General features: G+C 40.0%; 1 protein-coding gene across 1 annotated transcript in view; it reads left to right on the top strand.

Annotated features, from left to right (window-relative positions):
* lrp1bb (low density lipoprotein receptor-related protein 1Bb) overlaps nucleotides 1–21114 on the top strand; it is a 291575-nt gene that overhangs the window by 94237 nt on the left and 176224 nt on the right. The window contains exons 4-6 of the mRNA XM_077536047.1: nucleotides 16297–16416; nucleotides 18036–18164; nucleotides 19504–19761. Of these exons, the coding sequence (XP_077392173.1) occupies nucleotides 16297–16416; nucleotides 18036–18164; nucleotides 19504–19761 (507 nt within the window). The remainder of the gene's footprint in view (nucleotides 1–16296; nucleotides 16417–18035; nucleotides 18165–19503; nucleotides 19762–21114) is intronic.

The following is a 21114-nucleotide window of genomic DNA, read 5'->3' as shown; positions in this document are numbered from 1 at the left end:
ATATAGCGTTACATTGTTGCCACCTTGTCAGCTGTCCATGTTTGGTTAGGGGGCGTGGCTAAAACATGGCCCCAGCTACGGACACTGTTAACTTTTATCACTTATTAATGTTACTGCTTGTTTATACTGTTTTTAAGTACCGTATTTTCTGCACTATAAGGCGAACCAATGAATTACATATTTTAAAACTTTTTCCATATATAAGGCGCTACAGTAGAGGCTGGGGTTACGTGATGCATCCATTAGATGGTGCTGCGCTAAAGGGAATGTCAACAAAACAGTCAGCTAGGTCAGTCAAACTTTATTAATAGATTACAAACCAGCTTTCTGACAACTCCATTCACTTCCAAAATGAATAAACAGCTGTTTTATTACTTTCTCTGAGGTAAAGTATTAGTATTAGCTAGCGATCCAAGATGGCGGGATCTTCTGCGCATGCGCGTCGCCGATTGTGCAGGGTCACCGATAGCGTCTTGACAGCGAGACCTGTTGCGGCTCAATATTGATCCATTTATAAGGCGCACTGGATTATAAGGCGCACGGTCAGCTTTTGAAAAAATTGAAGGCTTTTAGGTGCGCCTTAAAGTGCGGAAAATACGGTATATGATGAACAAAATCATTGTATCTGCTTCCGACGTCATTTGCAAATGATTTCAGATTATAAATCCTTTATTTTTCTTACTCATAATTAAATGGCAATTTAAATGAAAAAATATACAGTAAATAAACACCCATTTCCCATTGAAAGGAATATTTCTAAAGGGCGTTTCCTGATGAATAAAATGGAAGACATTTTAGCATTTAGTGTACCGTGATTGTCAATTACAGCCGAAATTGCCAACTTTAGTTACGGCTCGACAACATTAATCTCACATTCTGGAGAACGGCACAGGAAATTGCACAGCCGGGCTGTAAATAAGGTGCTCTTTTACTTATAACTTCATTTGTGGCACATGGCTCGAAGCTATGTTATTAAATATTGTTTCGAAATAACACAAATCAAAAGCCTTTGATTGAATGCTGTTCCATAGGATTTTTTTCCCTGTTGCTCCAAACACGTTTCTGAGCTTTATTAAACCTTCCAGTCCTTTATTACTTTCTGTCATTTGCTGTCTTCTAGTTTGATATGATAATGATAATCACGGGAGAGTTGATAGGTGGACCACATGAGCCGTTTTCTGTCCATGATTCAACTTGAGCAATAAACGGTTCGAATGACTTGACACGGGTCGCGACTGGAGATGGATATTCACACAAAAGCGACAAGTGGACCTACTCTGAGCATTGCATATTTTTTTCTTCTCTTGTGATTAACGTCAGTTAAAAATATTTGAAGATGTTAAAAAAGAATCTGATCCAATCGAGAATGTCTGATATAAAAACTGTGGTTATGAAAAAAAGTATAAAGTGGCAGAAAATACGTAATCCGTCATTCGGGTGACGCATTGCAACTTTTTGTATGTATATTCATAATGATCAGAAGTTGTAGAGATGGATCATATTATTTGGCACGTTGAAGGTATCATTTGCATTTCTTTGAATGAATGCGTTGAACTCTCCCATTGTCGTCTGACTTTTGGCAAATTGGTTTTGCGTGAAAGTTTCATTGAAGCAACATGAATGGAGGCAACGATAAATCCAAAGTCATTTGTAATGCTTTCACTTTGTCATGCCTTTATTCTCCGGTGACATTTACAGAATGGACTAATTGATACTCTGGTATTTGAACCCTCATTTAGAAGCAAAAGACTTATCTCGTCATTAGTAACATGTTGAGCTCAGTGATCCCGGGATTTAGTGCATCCGATCCACTTGTTGCACTATTTAGTGTACAGTGTAATATGGGTGCTTAGACTGCATTCAAATCTTGATATATGACTATACATTTGAGTGATCCAACGTCCGGGTTTTTTTGTTCATTCATGCAGGTCATTTTTTGTTTTTTTTCCTTCGATTTGCAAGTACAAACAGGATTTGAGCGCGCCGTGGTGGCTAATGCTAAAGCATTGTTAAGACTGTCTTTTGGGTTGGTTCATGGGGTCATTGAATTGTTAGGGTCCTGTATATGTCTCTTATGAGGATGATGACGATGGTGATGATGATGATGATGATGATGATGTAAATGCTATGTCTCGTGATGTTGAAGTTGACAGTTGCCATGCACTTGCTATGTTCCTGTAATAGTCATTCTTACGTCCTTTATTTTAGGCACTTCATTTGTGACTCTTATTTTGTCATATAATCCTTTATTCCGTTATACAGAATTGTGCATTACCTTCACCAGAGCTACTGAATGACACTTTGTTCTGTACGTCAGGGTTCCTTAGCCAGGTTTTTCTCTCAGCACGTTGAGGTTTCTTTCATGCAAACTATTCCTTGCTTCCATGCAGCCAGCCCTGTTCTCTCAATTGAGGTTTCTCAGTAAAGGTTCATCTGAATCCAGGCCCACTCTCTGTTGTTACTTTGTATTTTTGTATATAAAGACTCTGTTTCACAACTTTGCTGGAACGGATTGATGCCACTTCCATTCATTTTAATGGGAAAAGATGATTTAAGGTATGAGTGTTTTGAATTACAAGTGTAACAAATTGAACTTGTATCTCAGGGCAACCCTGTGCGCTGAAATCACCGTTTCTTGGAATTCACTGTCATCATTATTTATATATTGCATTTGTAAGTTTATTTTTAATACCGATTAATCTATCAATTATTCAATCAATTCATTGACTAATCTGAATCATTCTAGTTTTGCATTAAAGTGCAAAAGCTCTATTCATAACGTAACTTACTGTACTATTCCCTTCTTAGAGAATTCCAATCTCTTGTCTACTAAGCCCTGCCGGTGATCTTTGTAGGGGAAAACACTCTATATTAATATTTACTAAGTGTCATAAAAAGGCAAGCTATAGCGGCGGCGACTTAAGTGGTAACAGCCTCAGCATGCCATGACTGAGACTTAATGATGCATGGAAATGAGATTGTCAAACTGCGTGGGAGCAGACGGTGTCACGTTAGCTCACAAATGTGCAATAGTATCACACAAACACAGCTTCAATATGAAATGAAATGAATGAATTAATATGCAGTGGTAGGAATATTAGCATACTGACTGAAGTTGTATTATTATTATTACTGACTGTTTCATGCAAATTAATTTAAATGTCTCCTGTCTTTTTGGCAACAAGTCTCCAATCACGAACGTTTTTGGGCATTCCACCCCCACAGGATTAAAAGCTACCCACACCGACTTTGTGAAACTTGCCAGTACAGATGCACTCCACACCACCCACTGTGACCTCAATGACGAATAATCGGAAGAGGTTTTTAAAGCGGGGTGTGCTCGTACTGACAATCGGGGTGTTTAAGCATCCTTTCCCATCAGATGGCCAGTTATGATATAATCCTGAGCGATTATCTGGTGGCGTTGGGTGTGTTAAAGTGTTTCTTTTTTTATCGTAAATATTAAACCTCTTTAACATGCATGATATCAAATCATACCTCAAAAGGGAAAATTAATGTCTTATTTTGTCAGACTTTGACAAAAAAAAACGTAACCACACTCTTCCAACTTCTCCGTGACTTGCGCACACTCGTGGCTGACAATGAGGCACCCTGAAGCAACCATGGCAGGCCGAAGACCTAATACACATGCTGCCTGTCAAGTTTGTTAAAAAAAAAAAAAAAAAATCGTGCACACACTCATGCTCGACGTGGCACTCTAAAGCATTTTAGGCATTACGATTACACCAGATAACAGCTGATGCGAACAAATGTGCGAATATGGTGTGGGAAGCGGATGAGTTGTGCCAGAAACTCAAGAGCATAACTGGGTGCCATTTTAGCCACGCCCAAAAACAATCTAGGAAATTATAATGGTGGAAAATAGTTTCATGTGAGATCTCCTCAACTCAGGTACAACATAGTTTCATTCTGGGGCACGTTTTAGCAATTTTCCTCAAACTAATCTCTCAATTCGCCTCATAAGATCTTCAAAAAACAAAAAAACATGAACATCATTACTGTCGATTGTTCTTTTAATGAAGACGTTGTTGCAAATGCGGCTCACAGTTTGACTTCTTCCTTTGACTCCGTTGTCTCTTCAGATCAAGTTGATTGATGTGCTGATCATCAGTTTGAAGCTTGGCAAGATGGACTTTTGAGATTTTGTGTAATTGTATTCACACAAATCAATCTCCCTCGCCAGGGGAAACTCATCTGGCATCTTTAAGTAGATCAAACGCGTGTACGCTTACAGTGAGTGCATCCCATGTTAGTCAAATTCATTTATCAACCGATTTGTTCAGGCTGCAAATTGTTTGATCACATTTATTCAATATAAATCTACTTCATCTGTTATTCAGGTCAAACATTTTCCATCATAAAATAACTATTTTGCAACTCACTGCAGTGAAATTCCATTGGAAGTTTGTTGTCTTCATTCCACCCCAGCGTATTTTCTCAGGAGTGAAGACGCTTTTAATAATGGATGCTCGTGCTGCTATTACTATTCAGAAAGCTCAATGATATATTTTTTAATGGTTCTCAGCTTGTAAATGCATCAGACATCCTTGTAGACAGTCGAAGCGGACTGTCGGATATTCAAATGGTTGCTACGCTAATGGAATATTTACAGTAAGCAGTCTCTTTGCTTGTCCATTTCTGCAAGGGAAGATTGGGGCTTGTCCTTTTCCATTTTTTTTTTTTTTTTTGGGTTCCCATGCATCTGCCCCCAGAGATGCTCGTTTTGAAGGAATGTGTGAAGTAAAACACTGTTAAACTCTAATCAAGCTATTGTTATGCAGAGTGTCTTGTTATCCTGGCTAAGCGCGCGGCATGGCTCTCATGCTTGGCACTACAAACACAAGAAGACGCCGGTGATCAATATTTCATGCATCTCGCTTTGTTCTCCCGCACTGTCAAGATATCGTCATCCGTGTCAGTACCCCCCCCCCCCACCAATTTGAGGAAACAGTCTGGTGTCATCGGAAGCCATTAACACAAGATGGCCTTCCTCTGGAGTGATTCCAATTAAAAATGGATTGTTTGTTTGAAGATTTTGACACCCACAAATATTTAAGGACCGATCAGGAACCGGTTTAGCACCATTTATATTCCAACCGTATATTTATGTTTCAAGATTACTTGTTCTTTGTTTGTTTGTTTTGTGTGCATGAGTGATAAGTTCGAAACCATCCGGACACAACGTCATATCAAAGCTGACACACTTAAAAGCTTCCACAACCTCAATAATAAATAGTGTGACTGCAATCATAAAACATCTAATGCGAAAATATTAGTATATTTCTGGGAATTGGAGACTTTTGGAACCCCTGGGAATGTTTGACCCAATTTCATCCTGGTTGAAATCAATCTTGTCGCTCCTGCCCACCCCGAGGACAGCAGCTCCAGCTTCAGACCAGCAGAAACGGGGAAAGCTTCTAATTAATAGCCGGGGAAGCCATTCATTAAAGATTCTTGGGTGCGTCTTATTTGTTACTCTTTCAGGTCCCTCATCAATAATGGAAGTTGAGTGTAAAAGCAGTTTTGGGAAAATGGTTATTCCACCACTATAATTGAATGGAAGTCATAATTGGGCCAGATGGGGGCAATCTGACTGTTCCACATGGGTTTTTCTCCTGATGATGGCACGTGAACAGTGCCACTCGTTTCCATTCACGCTCGGCCATCTGTTTGCATGGATCGGAAGAAGTCGCCTCCGTAGATTTGTGATTTTTATTTTGGATTTCTACTGCTCAATTTGAGCTGGTACGTGATTAGCATATTTTAAGTCTCGATTTGACAATTATCGCTGCAGGTACAAAAATATGGTGGAGAGCTATAAAACGTATTATCTCCATTTTCAGATATGTAAAGTTAGAAAAGCAGTCGAATGGATAAAGTATCCCACATTAAGCCTGGGAATGACATCAATTTTCTACCTGGGTAAGCTGCCTTGCTGCACCACTAACAATAGCGACGAAAGAGAAAAATGCAACCCTGTACCTGAAAACCAGGTGATAAAAGTGCATTGGAGTAGCCTGTAATGCGGCAGGCAAATTGCCGCACAGCAAGTGGACGGGTTATTTTTGGAGACGTGACGTGACCGACATTGCAGTTAAGTTGTGGTATGTGTACTGCACTCTGTGGCTAACTGAACACATTTTACAACAGATATGACATCAGTCCTTTGTTTATTTCTTTTTCATTTATTTTTCTACCTTTTTTAAAAAAAAATACATGTATAGTTGGACTCTGGTGGAGCCCAGGTTTCAAAGCAAACATGGTGAAGCAGCATTTAGCGGTTATGCTGCCTGCTAATGGAATAAGTTGCCATCAGAAGTGAAGTTAACCCCAAGTATAAATGCTTTTAAATAAGGTTTAAAACAAAGTTTTTTCCTACCTTCCTTTGATTACGGTATTTTAAATTTTCAGCTACTCAACTTTGTGTGACTGCTACATTTGCCTTTTTGTTTTATTATTTTTAATATTATTAAATAATTTTTGTTACTGCCAAACTTCTCCACACTTGAGCTGATTTGTTGGCGAGGCTATTGATGATCCTGATCATGAATTTGAGTCATATGTGAGGAAATAGTCATGGTGAAAAAAGGCGGTAAAAATACTTTACAAGTCGATTTACAGCATGTGCCGCAAGGTTCACTGCTTGAACCCCTAAAATTTTATATTACCAGCCACTGTGCACCTGGTAAAACAAGTTAGTGTGGACCTCTGATTTTACATTACAAATATTGGGACGTGGACACAATTCCCATCTTTTTCACTCCACCAGTGGTGTCCAAACTACGGCCCGGGGGCCATTTGCGGCCCGCCGGCCATTTGTCAGTGGCCCGCGACATATGCTAAAAATGGCATTTGACTCAGTTCAAATAAAATTAACAAAAACAAAAATGTTTGGTCAAAGTAAAAAGGGAGGGTATCGAAAAACAGGTGCCATTAAAGGTTATTTTAGTTCACTAGCGAAATAACTAAAACTAAAATTCAAAAAACAATTTCATTAACAAAATGAAATAAAAACAAAAATGCTTTTTAAAAAACGAAAACTGAAACTACATTTTATGTTTACAAAACCAACTATAATTATAGCAAACATCCTTCGTTTTAGTCTTTGGTAATTAATTTAATGCATGAGCCTTTGGGGATGATTTTAAATGTGATTTTTAGTAGATTTATTTTGATATTAACCGGAATAATGACATTTGAAAGTTTGGTGTTTTTTTAAATATTGCACACAAGTAGTACACATTTAAAAATAATAATAATAATAAAATAAAACTAATACTGAAACTAACAAATTAACTAAAACTAAGCATTTATCAAAGAACTAAAACTAATAAAAACTAACAGAACTACCCTGAAAACTAATTAAAACTATTACTATTAAAAACAAAACTCAAAATGAAATAAAAACGAACTAAAATGAAAAATTCCATAACTATAATAACCCTACTGCCATATTACAAATAAATTGGTTTATATACTGTATCATTGTTCTAAATATGCAAAAGCACAAATAAATTATTTGTACAATTTTTAAGACTAAACACAATTTCTCTTCATAACATTATGTGGCCCTTGCGTCCTGATTTTCTCTATGTGGCCCTCAAATGAAAAGGTTTGGACACCCCTGCTCTAAACACGAAGTGAAACAAACAAGAGTGCTTTAATTGCAAACTTTCAGTTTTAATTTGAGGGTATTTACATCCAAATCAAATGAATGGTGTAGGAATTACAGCAGTTTGTAAGGAACCAAAAGTAATGGGACAAATAAACAATTTCAATCAAACGTTCGCTTTTTAATATGCGGTTGCAAATCTGTAGTCAATAACAGCGTCAAGTTTGTGACACGGACATCAGCAAATCACGCAACACTGGATTTCATCCCTGGTGATGCTCCGCCAGGCCTTTACTACAACTGTACTTGCATTTCTGCTTTTCTTGAGGCCTTTCCCCTTGACTTTTGTCTTCAGCAAGTGAAATGCATGCTCAGTCGAATTCAGGTCAGGTACTTGACTTGGCCGTTGCATAACATTCGACTTCTTTCCCTTCAAAAGTTGTTTGGTTTGCTTTCGTAGTGCGCTTCGGGTCATTGTCCATCTGCACTGTGAAGCGCCGTCCAATGAGCGCTGAAGCAATTGGCTGAATGTGAGCAGATAAAACTGCCTGCACATAAATACAATTCCAAATAAAAACGTCCTTTCATTTTTTGTGTACAATTTTACAAAACGGTCCCAATATTTATGGAGCTGACTGTTATGTGGGCCATTGTTATGAATGTGAGTATGAATGTTTTTTTTTTTTTTATCTCTATGGGTCAAATGTGAAAACAATGCATACTCCACCTTTTCACCATCAGCTGCGATTGGCTCCAGCTTCCATCGTGATCCCGAACAGGAAAAGCCATGCAGACATTGGATGGATGAATGGCTTGATTTGCTGTCACGTTTCAGTTTGTTTGGGTTTTTGTTTTATTTTGGTGAGTGTTGGTTGTCTGGTGTTCCTGTCTTCTTCCCCAGTCTCGTTATGGTTAACCTTGTCCACCTGCTTGTGTCTTCCCTTCCTGGTGTGTATTGCTGATTGGTTCCCTCTCCCTGCTGTGTCTCCCAGGTGTGTCCTGTTATTGTCATTAGTGTTTGTATAAGGGAGTGGTGTTTGTCTCACGCGGGTGTGGGAGCATTGTCTGATGTTTGCTGTTTGAATGTCTGCATGTCTAGTCACAGTGGTGTCTTTATTGCCAAGTCTACCAAGTCTTTATTGCCAAGTCTACCAAGTCTGTTATTGCCAAGTCTACCAAGTCTTCCACGCCAAAGTCTACCAAGTCTGTGGTTGCCAAGTCTACCAAGTCTTCCACGCCAAAGTCTACCAAGTCTTCCACGCCGAGTCTTCCACGCCGAGTCTTCCACGCCGAGTCTTCCACGCCGAGTCTTCCACGCCGAGTCTTCCACGCCGAGTCTTCCACGCCGAGTCTTCCACGCCGAGTCTTCCACCCCGAGTCTTCCACCCCGAGTCTTCCACCCCGAGTCTTCCACCCCGAGTCTTCCACCCCGAGTCTTCCACCCCGAGTCTTCCACCCCGAGTCTTCCACCCCGAGTCTTCCACCCCGAGTCTTCCACCCCGAGTCTTCCACCCCGAGTCTTCCACCCCGAGTCTTCCACCCCGAGTCTTCCACCCCGAGTCTTCCACCCCGAGTCTTCCACCCCGAGTCTTCCACCCCGAGTCTCTGCATCACGCCACGCCAAGTCTCTGCATCACGCCACGCCAAGTCTCTGCATCACGCCACGCCAAGTCTCTGCATCACGCCACGCCAAGTCTCTGCATCACGCCACGCCAAGTCTCTGCATCACGCCACGCCAAGTCTCTGCATCACGCCACGCCAAGTCTCTGCATCACGCCACGCCAAGTCTCTGCATCACGCCACGCCAAGTCTCCGCCATGATCTGTGTCCACGTCCAGCCCAGTCTACTCCCCTTCCGTCTCGTCCAGTCCTTCCCCATCATAGTTAATAAAGTTCCTTACATCATCTTTCCAGTCTGTCTTCCCGCCTGTTTCCTCCGCTTTTGGGTCCACCCATACCCACAACGTAACATTTGCCAAGTTTGTTTCACGGTAAAAAGCCAACCGTGATGTCTTTGGATCCGTGAGGTCAGCAAGGATAAGATTGTTCAGGGAACAGGTGTAGCTGAGTGAGACCTGTGAGGTCTTTTTCCATATAAAAGAAATCAGTCAAAAGAAAACACGTCAGGTCATCAATCACCAGAAGAGGAAAAAGCAAAAAAAAAAAAAGGCCGAGTGGGGAAACTCCTGAACCTTGAAGGCATCGGCATCAGTTCCACCTGCTTGCTGTAAGTGTTTGGCAGCCTGCACCATCTCAAATGTTGCTCACTTTTCGTTTACAAACCATTTGGATTGTGTTAATTTGCCCCGAAAAGGTTGTAAAAGTTGGAAAAGCTGTAAATGGAATTCCGCTCTTTAAAATCAGGCTGAGGCTAAAGCGCACCATGTTTTCATCTCCAAGGAATGTGGAGAAAATGCCTGCTGGTTTGAAAATGTGCAGTGTAATGCTTGTTTAGAAAAATACCCATAAGCAATTTGCATCTTGTAATTTGTCATAAATATGAATGTTGTTGGCCTCGGAAAATACAGACTTTTTGCATCAAACTAACAAACTAATGTCTCGGGATGCACCGACACCAATACCAGATTCGGTAAACAGAAGTAAGCAACGGCGCCAAAAAGTATTCGGTTTCCCTAAAATAATTGTATTTTTAAACTTGCGTTATTCTCAATAATCAACCTTGTTAATGGCATGCATAATCCCATCCACCAGACGTTATGTTCTTCATCATTTGTGTCTGTTGTTTTTCTACTTCCTGTACATAACATACATGTTCAGAGCGAGATGTCACGTAACTGCTATGCTTTATGTTGCAAGCTGCATTTAAGCGAAAACTGTGAAAATTGTTCACAAAACACAAAAAATTATTTTTTTTTAGTGCAGACTTTTTAAAAATTCGACTTGCCTATCAATTGTTCCAACAAGTAATCGACTAATAGCCCCAAAAAAAAAACAAAAATATATATATATATATGTTATTTATTTATTTATTTTTAAGTCCACTAAGGTAGAACCTGAGTTGAATTTAGTGGATATGAATACTTCTTCTTATCTTCTCTGCACACATGCACATATTACACAAACACCAACAATATTAGACCATGCTAAACGATTAACAATCGTGATTAGCATTAACCCTGAATAAACTCAAATTACTTTGTGTAATTTTCCTGAAAATCACTTCATAGTCCAACATAATGAAAAATCCAATTTGATCACAATATTAAATAGCACTTTGTCTTCATCATATGTTTACTAAGCCTGACATATTCGCTTGTCTCAGCCTACAATGGCCATTGACGCCGCATACGAACGGTACCGTACATGCACAGAAAGGTTTTTCCAAATAACTCACGCTATGTGCCAAGATCCCGCACCGTCACCTTAGTTCCATTCCATCCCATTCAAATCCATAAACGTCCGAAGTGAGTTTGTTTCTACCGCCAGCTTCCGTGCAAGTGCGAGTGAGGAAAAACAAAAACTCGGCTTGTGACCCGGAAGTTTTGCTCTGTTTAACAGGAAGTAGATACGCCTTCCTGTTGTTGATGCGTCGGGCCACCCGCCATCTTACGTGTGTCTGACCGCCGTTTTGTTACAAACATAAGACATGTAGCGATGTTAATTTTCTCCCTTTTCAGTTTAAAAAGACCACAAACAAAGCCTAAGAGGCATTTTAGTTAGTAGTGGTGAATCGGAGTCTGTCATCAATAAGTGTCCATGTGGAACGGAAATATTTGTTCCGGGCGTCCAGGCAACGTCCAGGTGGCGCAAGTATGATTTTTTGTAATTATTAAAAGAGCTTCGACACATGCATTTTAGCCTCGACCACTTCTTCTAGTCGACCAAACCGACTTGGTCGACTTTTATTCCCAGCCCTATTTGTCGTTGTGTGTCTGTCTTACATACTTACATATTTCGTGATCAAGAAAAAAATAAAGAGCAATTATTTCTCACTGAAGTTGCTCAAAATACCTGAACTATTATTTCAGTTTTGCAATTCTTTATTGACTGACATACTATTTTGTCTTCTGTGTGAATCATGCATGTATGCATACACATGACGACGAGATGAAAGACTGTGCAGGAAGCAGACATTTTTTATTTATTACACAACACCTTGCAGAATTTGAAATGTTTGAGCATGAGCCTTCTTTCCACGTGGGCGTGTCATTATTTTTGACGTGAACGTATAATTGCATTGTCTGAAAGAAGAATTTTTTTTTTCCAGGTTGCAAATTGGTTCTATACAGTCTGTAGGTCCTTTTAGTGAGGCATAATTGCAACTGGAGGTTGAGCTTCCTGGCAGCTTGAGCATTCACGAAAAGGCGGAGACAATTACTGAAGGCAGAAATGGCGCTTTTGTTGGCGATTATAGCAAGAGGCCGGTCTGCTTCTGTGGGAAATGACTCCCTTGGGTGAAAATGGCCCCAACAAAGCTGGAAACTTCCTTTGAAGTTTGAAGCTGTGTGTAGCTCGTGAGTGGTGAATTGATGGCGATCCGTCTCGGCCGGCTCTCGTTTCTGACCCAAAGTTGCGTTGTGATGTAACAGTTGCTTTGCAAAAGATGCATACTTTCATGGTGAAGGTCACAAGAATATGTGTACTCTTCACTGCTCTTGACCTGTACGTGGGTGGAAGCGACTGAAGGAGCGTTGCCGTCCTCAAATGCACCTTGGATGAGTCCTTCCTTTACACACAAGTCTTTATACAAATAGACACTTCTGTCTTCTGTTATTGTGAAGAAATGTTGAAAACGATAAATGTTCCTTTCCCTTAAATTGCATTTACAATTCATTATAGTTTGGCATATCTATTCCAATAATACATCCTACCTAACTCATTTGCTCCCAATAACGTGTAAATACGTTTTTTTAATGTAAGTGTCCCAAAGACGTATTTACACGTTTTTTTTTGTTTTTTTTTTGTTATGCTAGAGCATACAGAAAGCTTTGATGCAGAACGGTTGCAGAAATGGTAGTTATTACACAAACGGCCAGCAGGTGGCAGCAGAGCAAAGGAGATCAAGCAGGGCCATCCAAAAAAAAAGCTAAATTACTTAGAATTTTAAATATATTTGTGAAAACTGATGAAACTTAGCTCTCTTCTAATGTTAATTGCTGCAAAACGGAAACGGATAGAAACATGTTTTGTTTTTTTCCTGATGAAAGAAGAGACTTTAATCTTTCTTTTGGTAGGTTCCATGCTTTTATAGCAATTGTACACAATATTCTGTGGGCCTTGCAAAATCAGTCAAAATCCAGTAAAACAGCCGGGAGCGAATGGGATTGCTTCTGTGAAAATGGCCGGGAGTGAATGAGTTAATTATCAATTACTTGAGCGCAAACAAAGACAAAGAGCAAATGGTGTATCGAATACATATTTTTAGTGTGTCCCAAAATGAAAATTCAGTCACTTGCCCACTCAAAATTCTACCCGTCAAATCTGCTCTCCTCGCTTCTCATATTCCATTTCTTATCTCTTAAGTCACAGGTGCCAAACTGGAGGCCCGGGGGCCAAATCCAGCCACCACTTCATTTCATGTGGCCGGCGGCATGCAAATATTCTGCATCAATTTCCATGATTCTTGCTAAAATCTCTACCAACATTTCGAAATGGCATATGCAGAATTAATAACGTGGCTATACTGCAAGAGATGTGTGTTCGCTTGACAAACTAGATACAGTACTATCCTTGACATCGGATTTCAAAGCTAGTTATTTTTCAGTTGTGTTTATAAAATAATATGAGAGTATGAAGCATTTGGATGCTTTCAAGGTCTTATTGGCCCTCTGCAGAAAACCATAATTATAATGTGGCACGTGACAAAAAAATAAATTTGACGCTGCTCTTATGCTGCGTTCGATGGTCGGAAGTCGGATTTATCCCAGTTAGCTTTTCCCAGTTCCGACCTTAAAGCATTTGAGGCGAAAGTGAACAACCAAAATGGAGGATAGTGATTATTATTATTATTTTTTTTTGGTCCTCAAAACATATTTTAACCTCCAGCAAACTTGCCTTCTTGCAATTTTGCTTCATTGATTGTATTTAACTTATTTCGGAAGCATTCCATACAGTTCATTTACATTACAGTACAATTTATCATATAATTTCATAAAAAGAGAGGGCGGTACTGCGATTGGCTGGCAACCAGTCCAGGGTGTACCCCGCCTACTGCCCAAAGCCAGCTGGGATAGGCTCCAGCACCCCCAACGACCCTTGTGAGGAATAAGCGGTCAAGAAGATGGATGGATGGATGGATGGAGATAGCGGTATACTATCACGTACGTTGTGTTACGTGAAGTTATGTTGAATATTTATGAATGAAGAAAGCTATCTAGTTTTATACTCGAGTAAATTGTGTTTTACCATTCACAGTCTGTGTTTCTAAACGGGTCGCCATTGTAGAGTGACGTCACATTATAGTCTGTCGGTGAAGTCAGGGTACTTTTTTCCAAGGGGGCGTTCCCGTACACACTTCCTGGTTTAAAGTCAGAAATGTTCGACTTTCCACTTTCCTCGAATGCAGCATTAGGTGATTAGTCTCGAGGGTACGCTAACTTGGAGCCAAGGCTAACTTACAAATTTATTTTGAAAATATTCATGAAAATCCTTCATGATGGAGTTGCCGAGAAACACACTTCCACCGCACCTTGTTAGTTAACAGTTACATAACGTTGTCATCGTTGACTTCGGCATCCGTTGACTCTGACCCTGCACTGATCAAATTCCAAACAATCCAAGAGTAAACTTTGACTGTAATAGACAATGATGTCTCTGTACATTAAAAAAGTACTTTTAATTATCCAAATGAACATGTCTGGCATCAGTCCTGATGTTTATTTAATATACCTGCCTGGTGATAGGCACTTGAGTGTAGTAAATAAAAACAAGCTGACTAAGATTGTGAGGACAGCGGGAAGATCGTAGGCTGCCAACAAATCATTACACGACCTTTGCTGCACAGCAGCACACAGCAAAGTCTTTCCATTTATCAATAACATCACATTCTCTTCACCCTGAGTTGAAGAAAAAAAAAAATCTCAGGATATATCATCGATGGTCGGTTGCTATAGCAAGATTATATTTCTACTGTTCGTACAGTCGTGAAAATGCAAGTAACTAAAAACTGGAAGTATTTTATGAAAAGCTCAGAAACTTATAAAGAGACATAAAATGTATAGTGTCCCAGGGTTTCCATGGCAAAGAGCATTTTCAGAGTACCATAAAGATAATTTGAAGCTGTCGCGATGAGTTACCGTTGATTTAAAATGATGAAAAACGTCTCGGTTCATTCCGAACAGGGTGAGAATTGCTTTCAGTGTCATTCATGCCCATTCTTCGACTGAAATGAATTATATTTCAGGAGACATCTTGTTCCATGCAGCAAAAAGGAAAAAAAACACCAGACAATGACTGTAAGCTTTTATGTTGTCTGTGACTTGACATTAATTAATGCTCAGCATTGGCTTACCAGTCTTTGGACCAATCAAATCTTTGTTTTAGGGGTTGAGCCTCCATCAGTCCCGTTTATTCGTGATGACAGTGTTAGCTTGATTTCCTTCCTGCCTGCCAAACATCGAGAGTCAAACATCACCACTGATCTCGCCGTCAACAAACACGGGAACTATCTTGGCACTTCCTGAGGGAGTCAAAAGTCGACGTAGCAAATAATTACCGTTCGTTGTCACGCTGATGATGATCTGCAATCTGCAGGCTTAGCAAATACGGTCCTAGTTGGCCTGATCCTTGTAAGCAAGATGGCACAATAATAACATTGAGGATTAAAAGTTTACTGTACGTTTTTGATTAAATGGCAGAACTGCTACTTATGGAACCCGGGCTGAGGAATGCTACGGCCTGACCTTCCATACCGATAAAAAATGTCCGCACTCCCCTTTCCCTTCTTCTAGAAAGATTTTCAGTGCACGTTCGGGCCAGATTTTGGCCCCAGTACGTCTTTGTCTGGATGAGAATCTACATAGACAATTTCACTATTAGGCTAACGATAAATAATCGTCACGGTCTTTCCTATTACGCTGACAAAAACAGTTTGTGTGCCCAAGATATTTTAATGGGCCCTTCTGGGTAACTTTGGGCTGCTCAGTCCCAAAATGGCATTTTGTTTTTTTGAAGTGGCTCTAGTTTTTGAGATATTGCTATTTTTTGATGGTAGATCGATCATTAATGTGCTTTGTTACTAAAAGTAGTGTATGTGCTTTGATGTTGCCAGTTTTTTGCTAATATTTCCTAATTTTCAGAATTTCTGCATGACTTTTAACATGATTTGCATATAGAAGGCTCTCTGTGATAACGATTTTGCATTAAAAAAAATGAAAGAATACTGTATGGACATTGGAGAATACAGAGAACACGAGGGTCATAACTAGCACATTATTAGCACAATTTATTTTTACACAAAAATATGGAATATCTCATAATCTAGAGCCATTGTGGGGGAAAGAAAATGTAATTTTCAGATTTAGTGACATCAAAATACTGTGAAAGTGTTGAAACTTTCCAGGTACCAAAATGTGTGTTGACCAGTGTTTTCCAAAAGAATGGTGAACCGTGACAACAAAAATACAATAGGAGCATTAAATATCTACAAAAAGAATTCTTCAACCAACAGGTTAAATTTTCACGTCTTGCTATCTTCCCCGCAGAGCTTCTGTCAGCCTGCCACGAGCTGCGGTGTCGCTACGGCTGCGTCATGACAAGGAACGGCACCTTCTGTTTCTGCGCCGACGGTTTCGAGGTCGGCGAGGACGGCACGAGCTGCCGAGGTACGATTGTGAAATGCCGCCGCCCACTTCCTCTCTCCGTCCTCCTCCTTGCCCACGCCTGTCTCCCCTTTTGCCCTCGATCAGACTTTCCCCGAGGTGAAATAGCGGGAGGTGGAAGGTATGCGAGACCATCTGTCGATAGGCAGTTTGCAGCGTAGCGCGAGCCCCAGCACACAACATAAGGCGCACTATTTAGATGTGTGTCTCACTGTGGCTTTGTTTGCTCATCACAAAAAAGCACCGCAAGCCAGGTTTCTGCCAAAGGAGATTTCTTTCAATGCCAAAAGGTGCCTCCAGAGTTGTTTCTCGTTTGTGCATACTTTATAATAACGCCGTGCAATGCAAGTCAACAGCAGTCCTGAAAGTGTCTTACACTATGTTATGCTGGACACTCATTCCTAGGATTTTCATCCATCCATCCATCCATCCATCCATCCATCCATCCATCCATCCAATATCATTCCATCCAACCGCCTCCCATCCATCCAGCTGTCATCCATCCAACCACCTCCCATCCATCCATCCATCCATCCGTCCATCCATCCATCTGTCAACCCATCCATCCATCCATCATCCATCCGTCCATCCATCCAACCATCCATCCATCTATATAACCCTCTCCCATCCATCCATCATCCAATCTCCCATCCATTCATCCATCCAACCTCCTCCCATCATCCATCCATCCTTCCTCCTTCCATCCATCCATCCAACCATCCATCTAACCATCTCCCATCCATCCATCTCCAACCACCTCCCATCCATCCATCCAACCATCTCCCATCCATCCATCCATCCATCCATCCATCCATCCATCCATCCATCCAACCTCCCATTTATTCATCCATCCATGCATCCATCCATCCATCCATCCATCCATCCATCCAACCTCCTCCCATTTATTCATCCATCCATCCATCCATCCATCCATCCATCCATCAGTTTCTCAGTTTCACACGGAAAGAAATAAATGTCGTTACTTATACTGTTTTTAATTGGATTGGTTTATATTTATGGCCCAGTCGTACACAGGCTGCATTTACCATTTTTCTGCGTTGGCCTGTTCTAAACAGCACTGGTAACAATTTCGTCTTAATTCCGTCAGTGCTTAGGTCATCATTTTTTAAAAGTTTCTAATCATTCATCCGAAAAATGGGTGGGACAACTGACAGACAGTCCATCAACTGAAGGAATATGGTGGACCAAAACTGCAAAATGAGCAGGTCGGCGAACAACTATCTTGTCCACACAAGACATTGCTGGAGCTCTTGCTTGTCGTCCATTGTTGGAGCTCTCCATTCAAGCCGGCGAGACTTCCTTGTTTGCCGACCCGCTCACTCGGCCATTGAAAGGCAGTTTCCAATGGCGGAGTCCAACCTAAGGCACACATAGGACCACCCCCTCACTTGAATAACATTTCCTCCTGACAGAGCGTCTGTAACAAGAAGTAAATAAATGTGAGAGCAGAGTTTTTATTTATTGATTGATATTGAATTCTATTTATATACGGTATATTTTTTTGTATTTATTTATACCTTTATTTGTTTAGGGATTTTTGTTTTTAATTTACACGGTTAATTGGTTACCGCTGACTCTGTACTTTTCTTCCCCCCCTTAAGATCATGATGAATGTGCCCAGTATGGCTCATGCAGCCAAACCTGCACCAACACGTACGGGTCATACAATTGCGGCTGCGTGGACGGATACGTCCTGCAGCCCGACAGGACGTCGTGCAAAGCCAAACAAGGTGAGTTTGCGTTCAGCAAACGGCAGCTTTTTGTTGAATCCGAGCGCATATCGCCTGCTCCTCAGGTTGTTGGAGCAAGATGAATGCGGTTTGGCGGTGACTACATCGATCACCCACGTGGGAATTGAAAGATGTGGTCGGGCCAGTATAATGATAAAATTAATGAGCACGAGGGAAGTGGGAGCCGTCTACGGAGTTTAATGCAGAGACAATGCCCGTCGTAACCCTGATTTATGTTAATGCCAGATTGTCGTCGCTAATATATCCAAATGAATTAAAGACCCACTTAGAAGTAGCACTGCCTAAATAGATGTTACGTTTAGGCGGTCGATAATCAATAAGTACAACAAATATATAATGCTGTTGTGCTCACAACCATTAATTGATTGTATTTATTTCATCTCCGTGGCATCTTGTGTTGAAATAGCTGGAGGCACAGCACACCTAGCAGGAGAGAACACCACTGTTGCTGCTTTTAATCAATATGACTGCCGTCCTACCAGGAATAAACTGAATATGATTAGCCATAAACTTAAGTGAACCCAGTGCCGGCTACATTAATATTAATTTAGCATAGTGGGAGAGTGGTACAGCGATAACTATGGGTTTACCATATACTTGCCAGAGCTCATGAATATAAGTTTTGAGATGCAGTTCTCCGGGGCCGGTAGATAGGAAGCAGCAGATAATTAAAAATTATAAATAAAGAAATCCATGTAAGATGGAAGGTACAACTCTACATTACAATTGAAGAATTAATCTTCATCTAATCTTCTTTCATTTGGTTTAGACCGAATTGAAATATGTCATCTCACACACACAGCTCTGAAACCAGCATGGTGGTTAATATTTCTGCTTTTGGTAATATACTACTCCATGCTCCAAATTATGATAATGTAAGTGAGGGGTAATTGCATGTTTCTAATGAATGCATTTATTGATATTTTGTCCCCAGTCGCCAAAAGCATGAGGTTTGAAATAAGATGTGCTGCACTCCATCTGAATTTTGCATTATTTTCCTAATGACTTCACTTTATATGTGCTCTTATAGATTGAGCTACAACTCATGACTGGGGACTAATAAATTGGATTTTGCCAATACATGAAACGATCTGATCGATCCTCTTGAAACAGCCTTTTACTTCTCAATGAACGCAAACAATGCCTGATTGATTAATGATGTCACTTGATTAGGCGCCACTATTGTTCCACTTTTATTAGTCTGATGCAACGCAGTTCTTTGTTTTGCTTTTGTTATTGTCAGTGTGTCTTTCCCTCCGCGTCGTTTCCGCGGGAGAGCAAATAAATTGAAGCATATTTCTTTCTCTATCTGGACCAGATCCCGGCGACAGGCATCCCGTGCTTCTCATGGGTGGATCAGATCGCATTGTCATCACCCATCTCAACGGAACGGGCTTTCTGCCCCTGAGGTCTCTCAGCGTAAATGGAAGTCTGGCGATGGATTTCCAGCACAACCAGGACAAGGTTTGCTGGGTCCTGTCCAAACAGTCCTCTGGGCAACTTCGCTGTGCAGAAATGAGGAATCTACGCAGACTCACGCGGGAAAAGGAAATAACAACACAAAAACACTTGCACAGTAAGTAGAGCTAAATAACGACTACTAATCAGTGGCAGAAAAAGGGACGTTAGTATTTGCGATTTGGCAATTGACATTGGAGCAGCTGGAAAGATTTTTTTTTTTCTGTCTCCGAGTGCAGTTCAGTGCTAGTTTTATACTTTTCTTGAAACAGAATCGGTTCTTAACTACTGATGAAAACGCCCAACTACTAGAGCAGGCATTCACGCATAGCCAGGGAAAATCTATCCGAAGCGCCGCACTGGAATTCAGCATTTTCAAAAACTTGATTGAGCGTATGCATCAGAGAGTGATACAGCGTTATTCGTCCTATTTCAGATTGTTGAGAATCATAATCTCCTGCTTGAAGCCATTCAACAACCCGAAAGAAGGCAATTTTTACAGCGCTGTTCCAATGTCAACTTGGCGAGCCATGGGCAATGATATGTTTACAAACACTCCAAAGCTAAGCTGTCAAATGTTGAAGCTCTCATGTCTGTCGGAATAATACCTGAAAGGAAATGTAAAAAAAGGATGTGTATATGTTGAATATTGGGATGCGTAAATTAATAAATAAAATAATTTAAAAAAAAATCCATCATCATGAATGTTGAATTAACTTAATGTAAAATCCAATGGAAAAAAAAATACAAATCCAGGGATGCATTATACAGGGCTATTACCTGTGCCTCTAGGCAGTACTTAGGGATCATAAAAAAATAAAATAAAAAATAAAAAATAAATAGAATCACAAATTTATACCACATTTCAATGTAACTTTATATGTTTCACATACTGTAATTACAAGGTATAGCATCTAACTCATTCACTCCCAAAAACGTATTTATACGTTTTTTTTTTTTTAGGTTTTTGTTTGCTAGAGTCTTTGTATGAAGGCTTTGATGCAGTTTCGGACCTGAAGTGGTCGCTTAAAGCGATGGTAGTTATTACAAAAAAAAAAAAAAAAACGGCCAGCAGGTGACAGCAAAGTATAAGAGATCAACCAGGTCCATGTTGTAACAAGCATTTTTTTTCCCAGTATTTTCAACAGGTTTGTGAATAATGATGAAACTTAGCTAATTCTAATGCTAATTGCTACAAAACATGAAAACAGATAAAAAAAAATATACCATGCTCTTTTTTTATTTTTATTATTATTATTATTATTATTATTATTATTATTATTATTATTACTTATTTATTTATTTATTTATTTTCCCTGATGAAAGAAGAGACACGCTTTTCTTTTGGTAGGTTCCATGTTTTTATAGCAATAGAACATGAAAATGGCTGGGAGTGAATGAGTTAAAAGTAATTACAGAGTTAAATATATTTAAACGCAAAGTAAAGAATTAAACAAAATATTAAAATTAC

Source organism: Festucalex cinctus, chromosome 11, assembly GCF_051991245.1.
Source record: "Festucalex cinctus isolate MCC-2025b chromosome 11, RoL_Fcin_1.0, whole genome shotgun sequence".
NCBI classification, from domain to species: Eukaryota; Metazoa; Chordata; class Actinopteri; order Syngnathiformes; family Syngnathidae; genus Festucalex; species Festucalex cinctus.
Note: the sequence above shows the minus strand (reverse complement) of the source record. Positions and strands in the feature narration are given on the sequence as shown.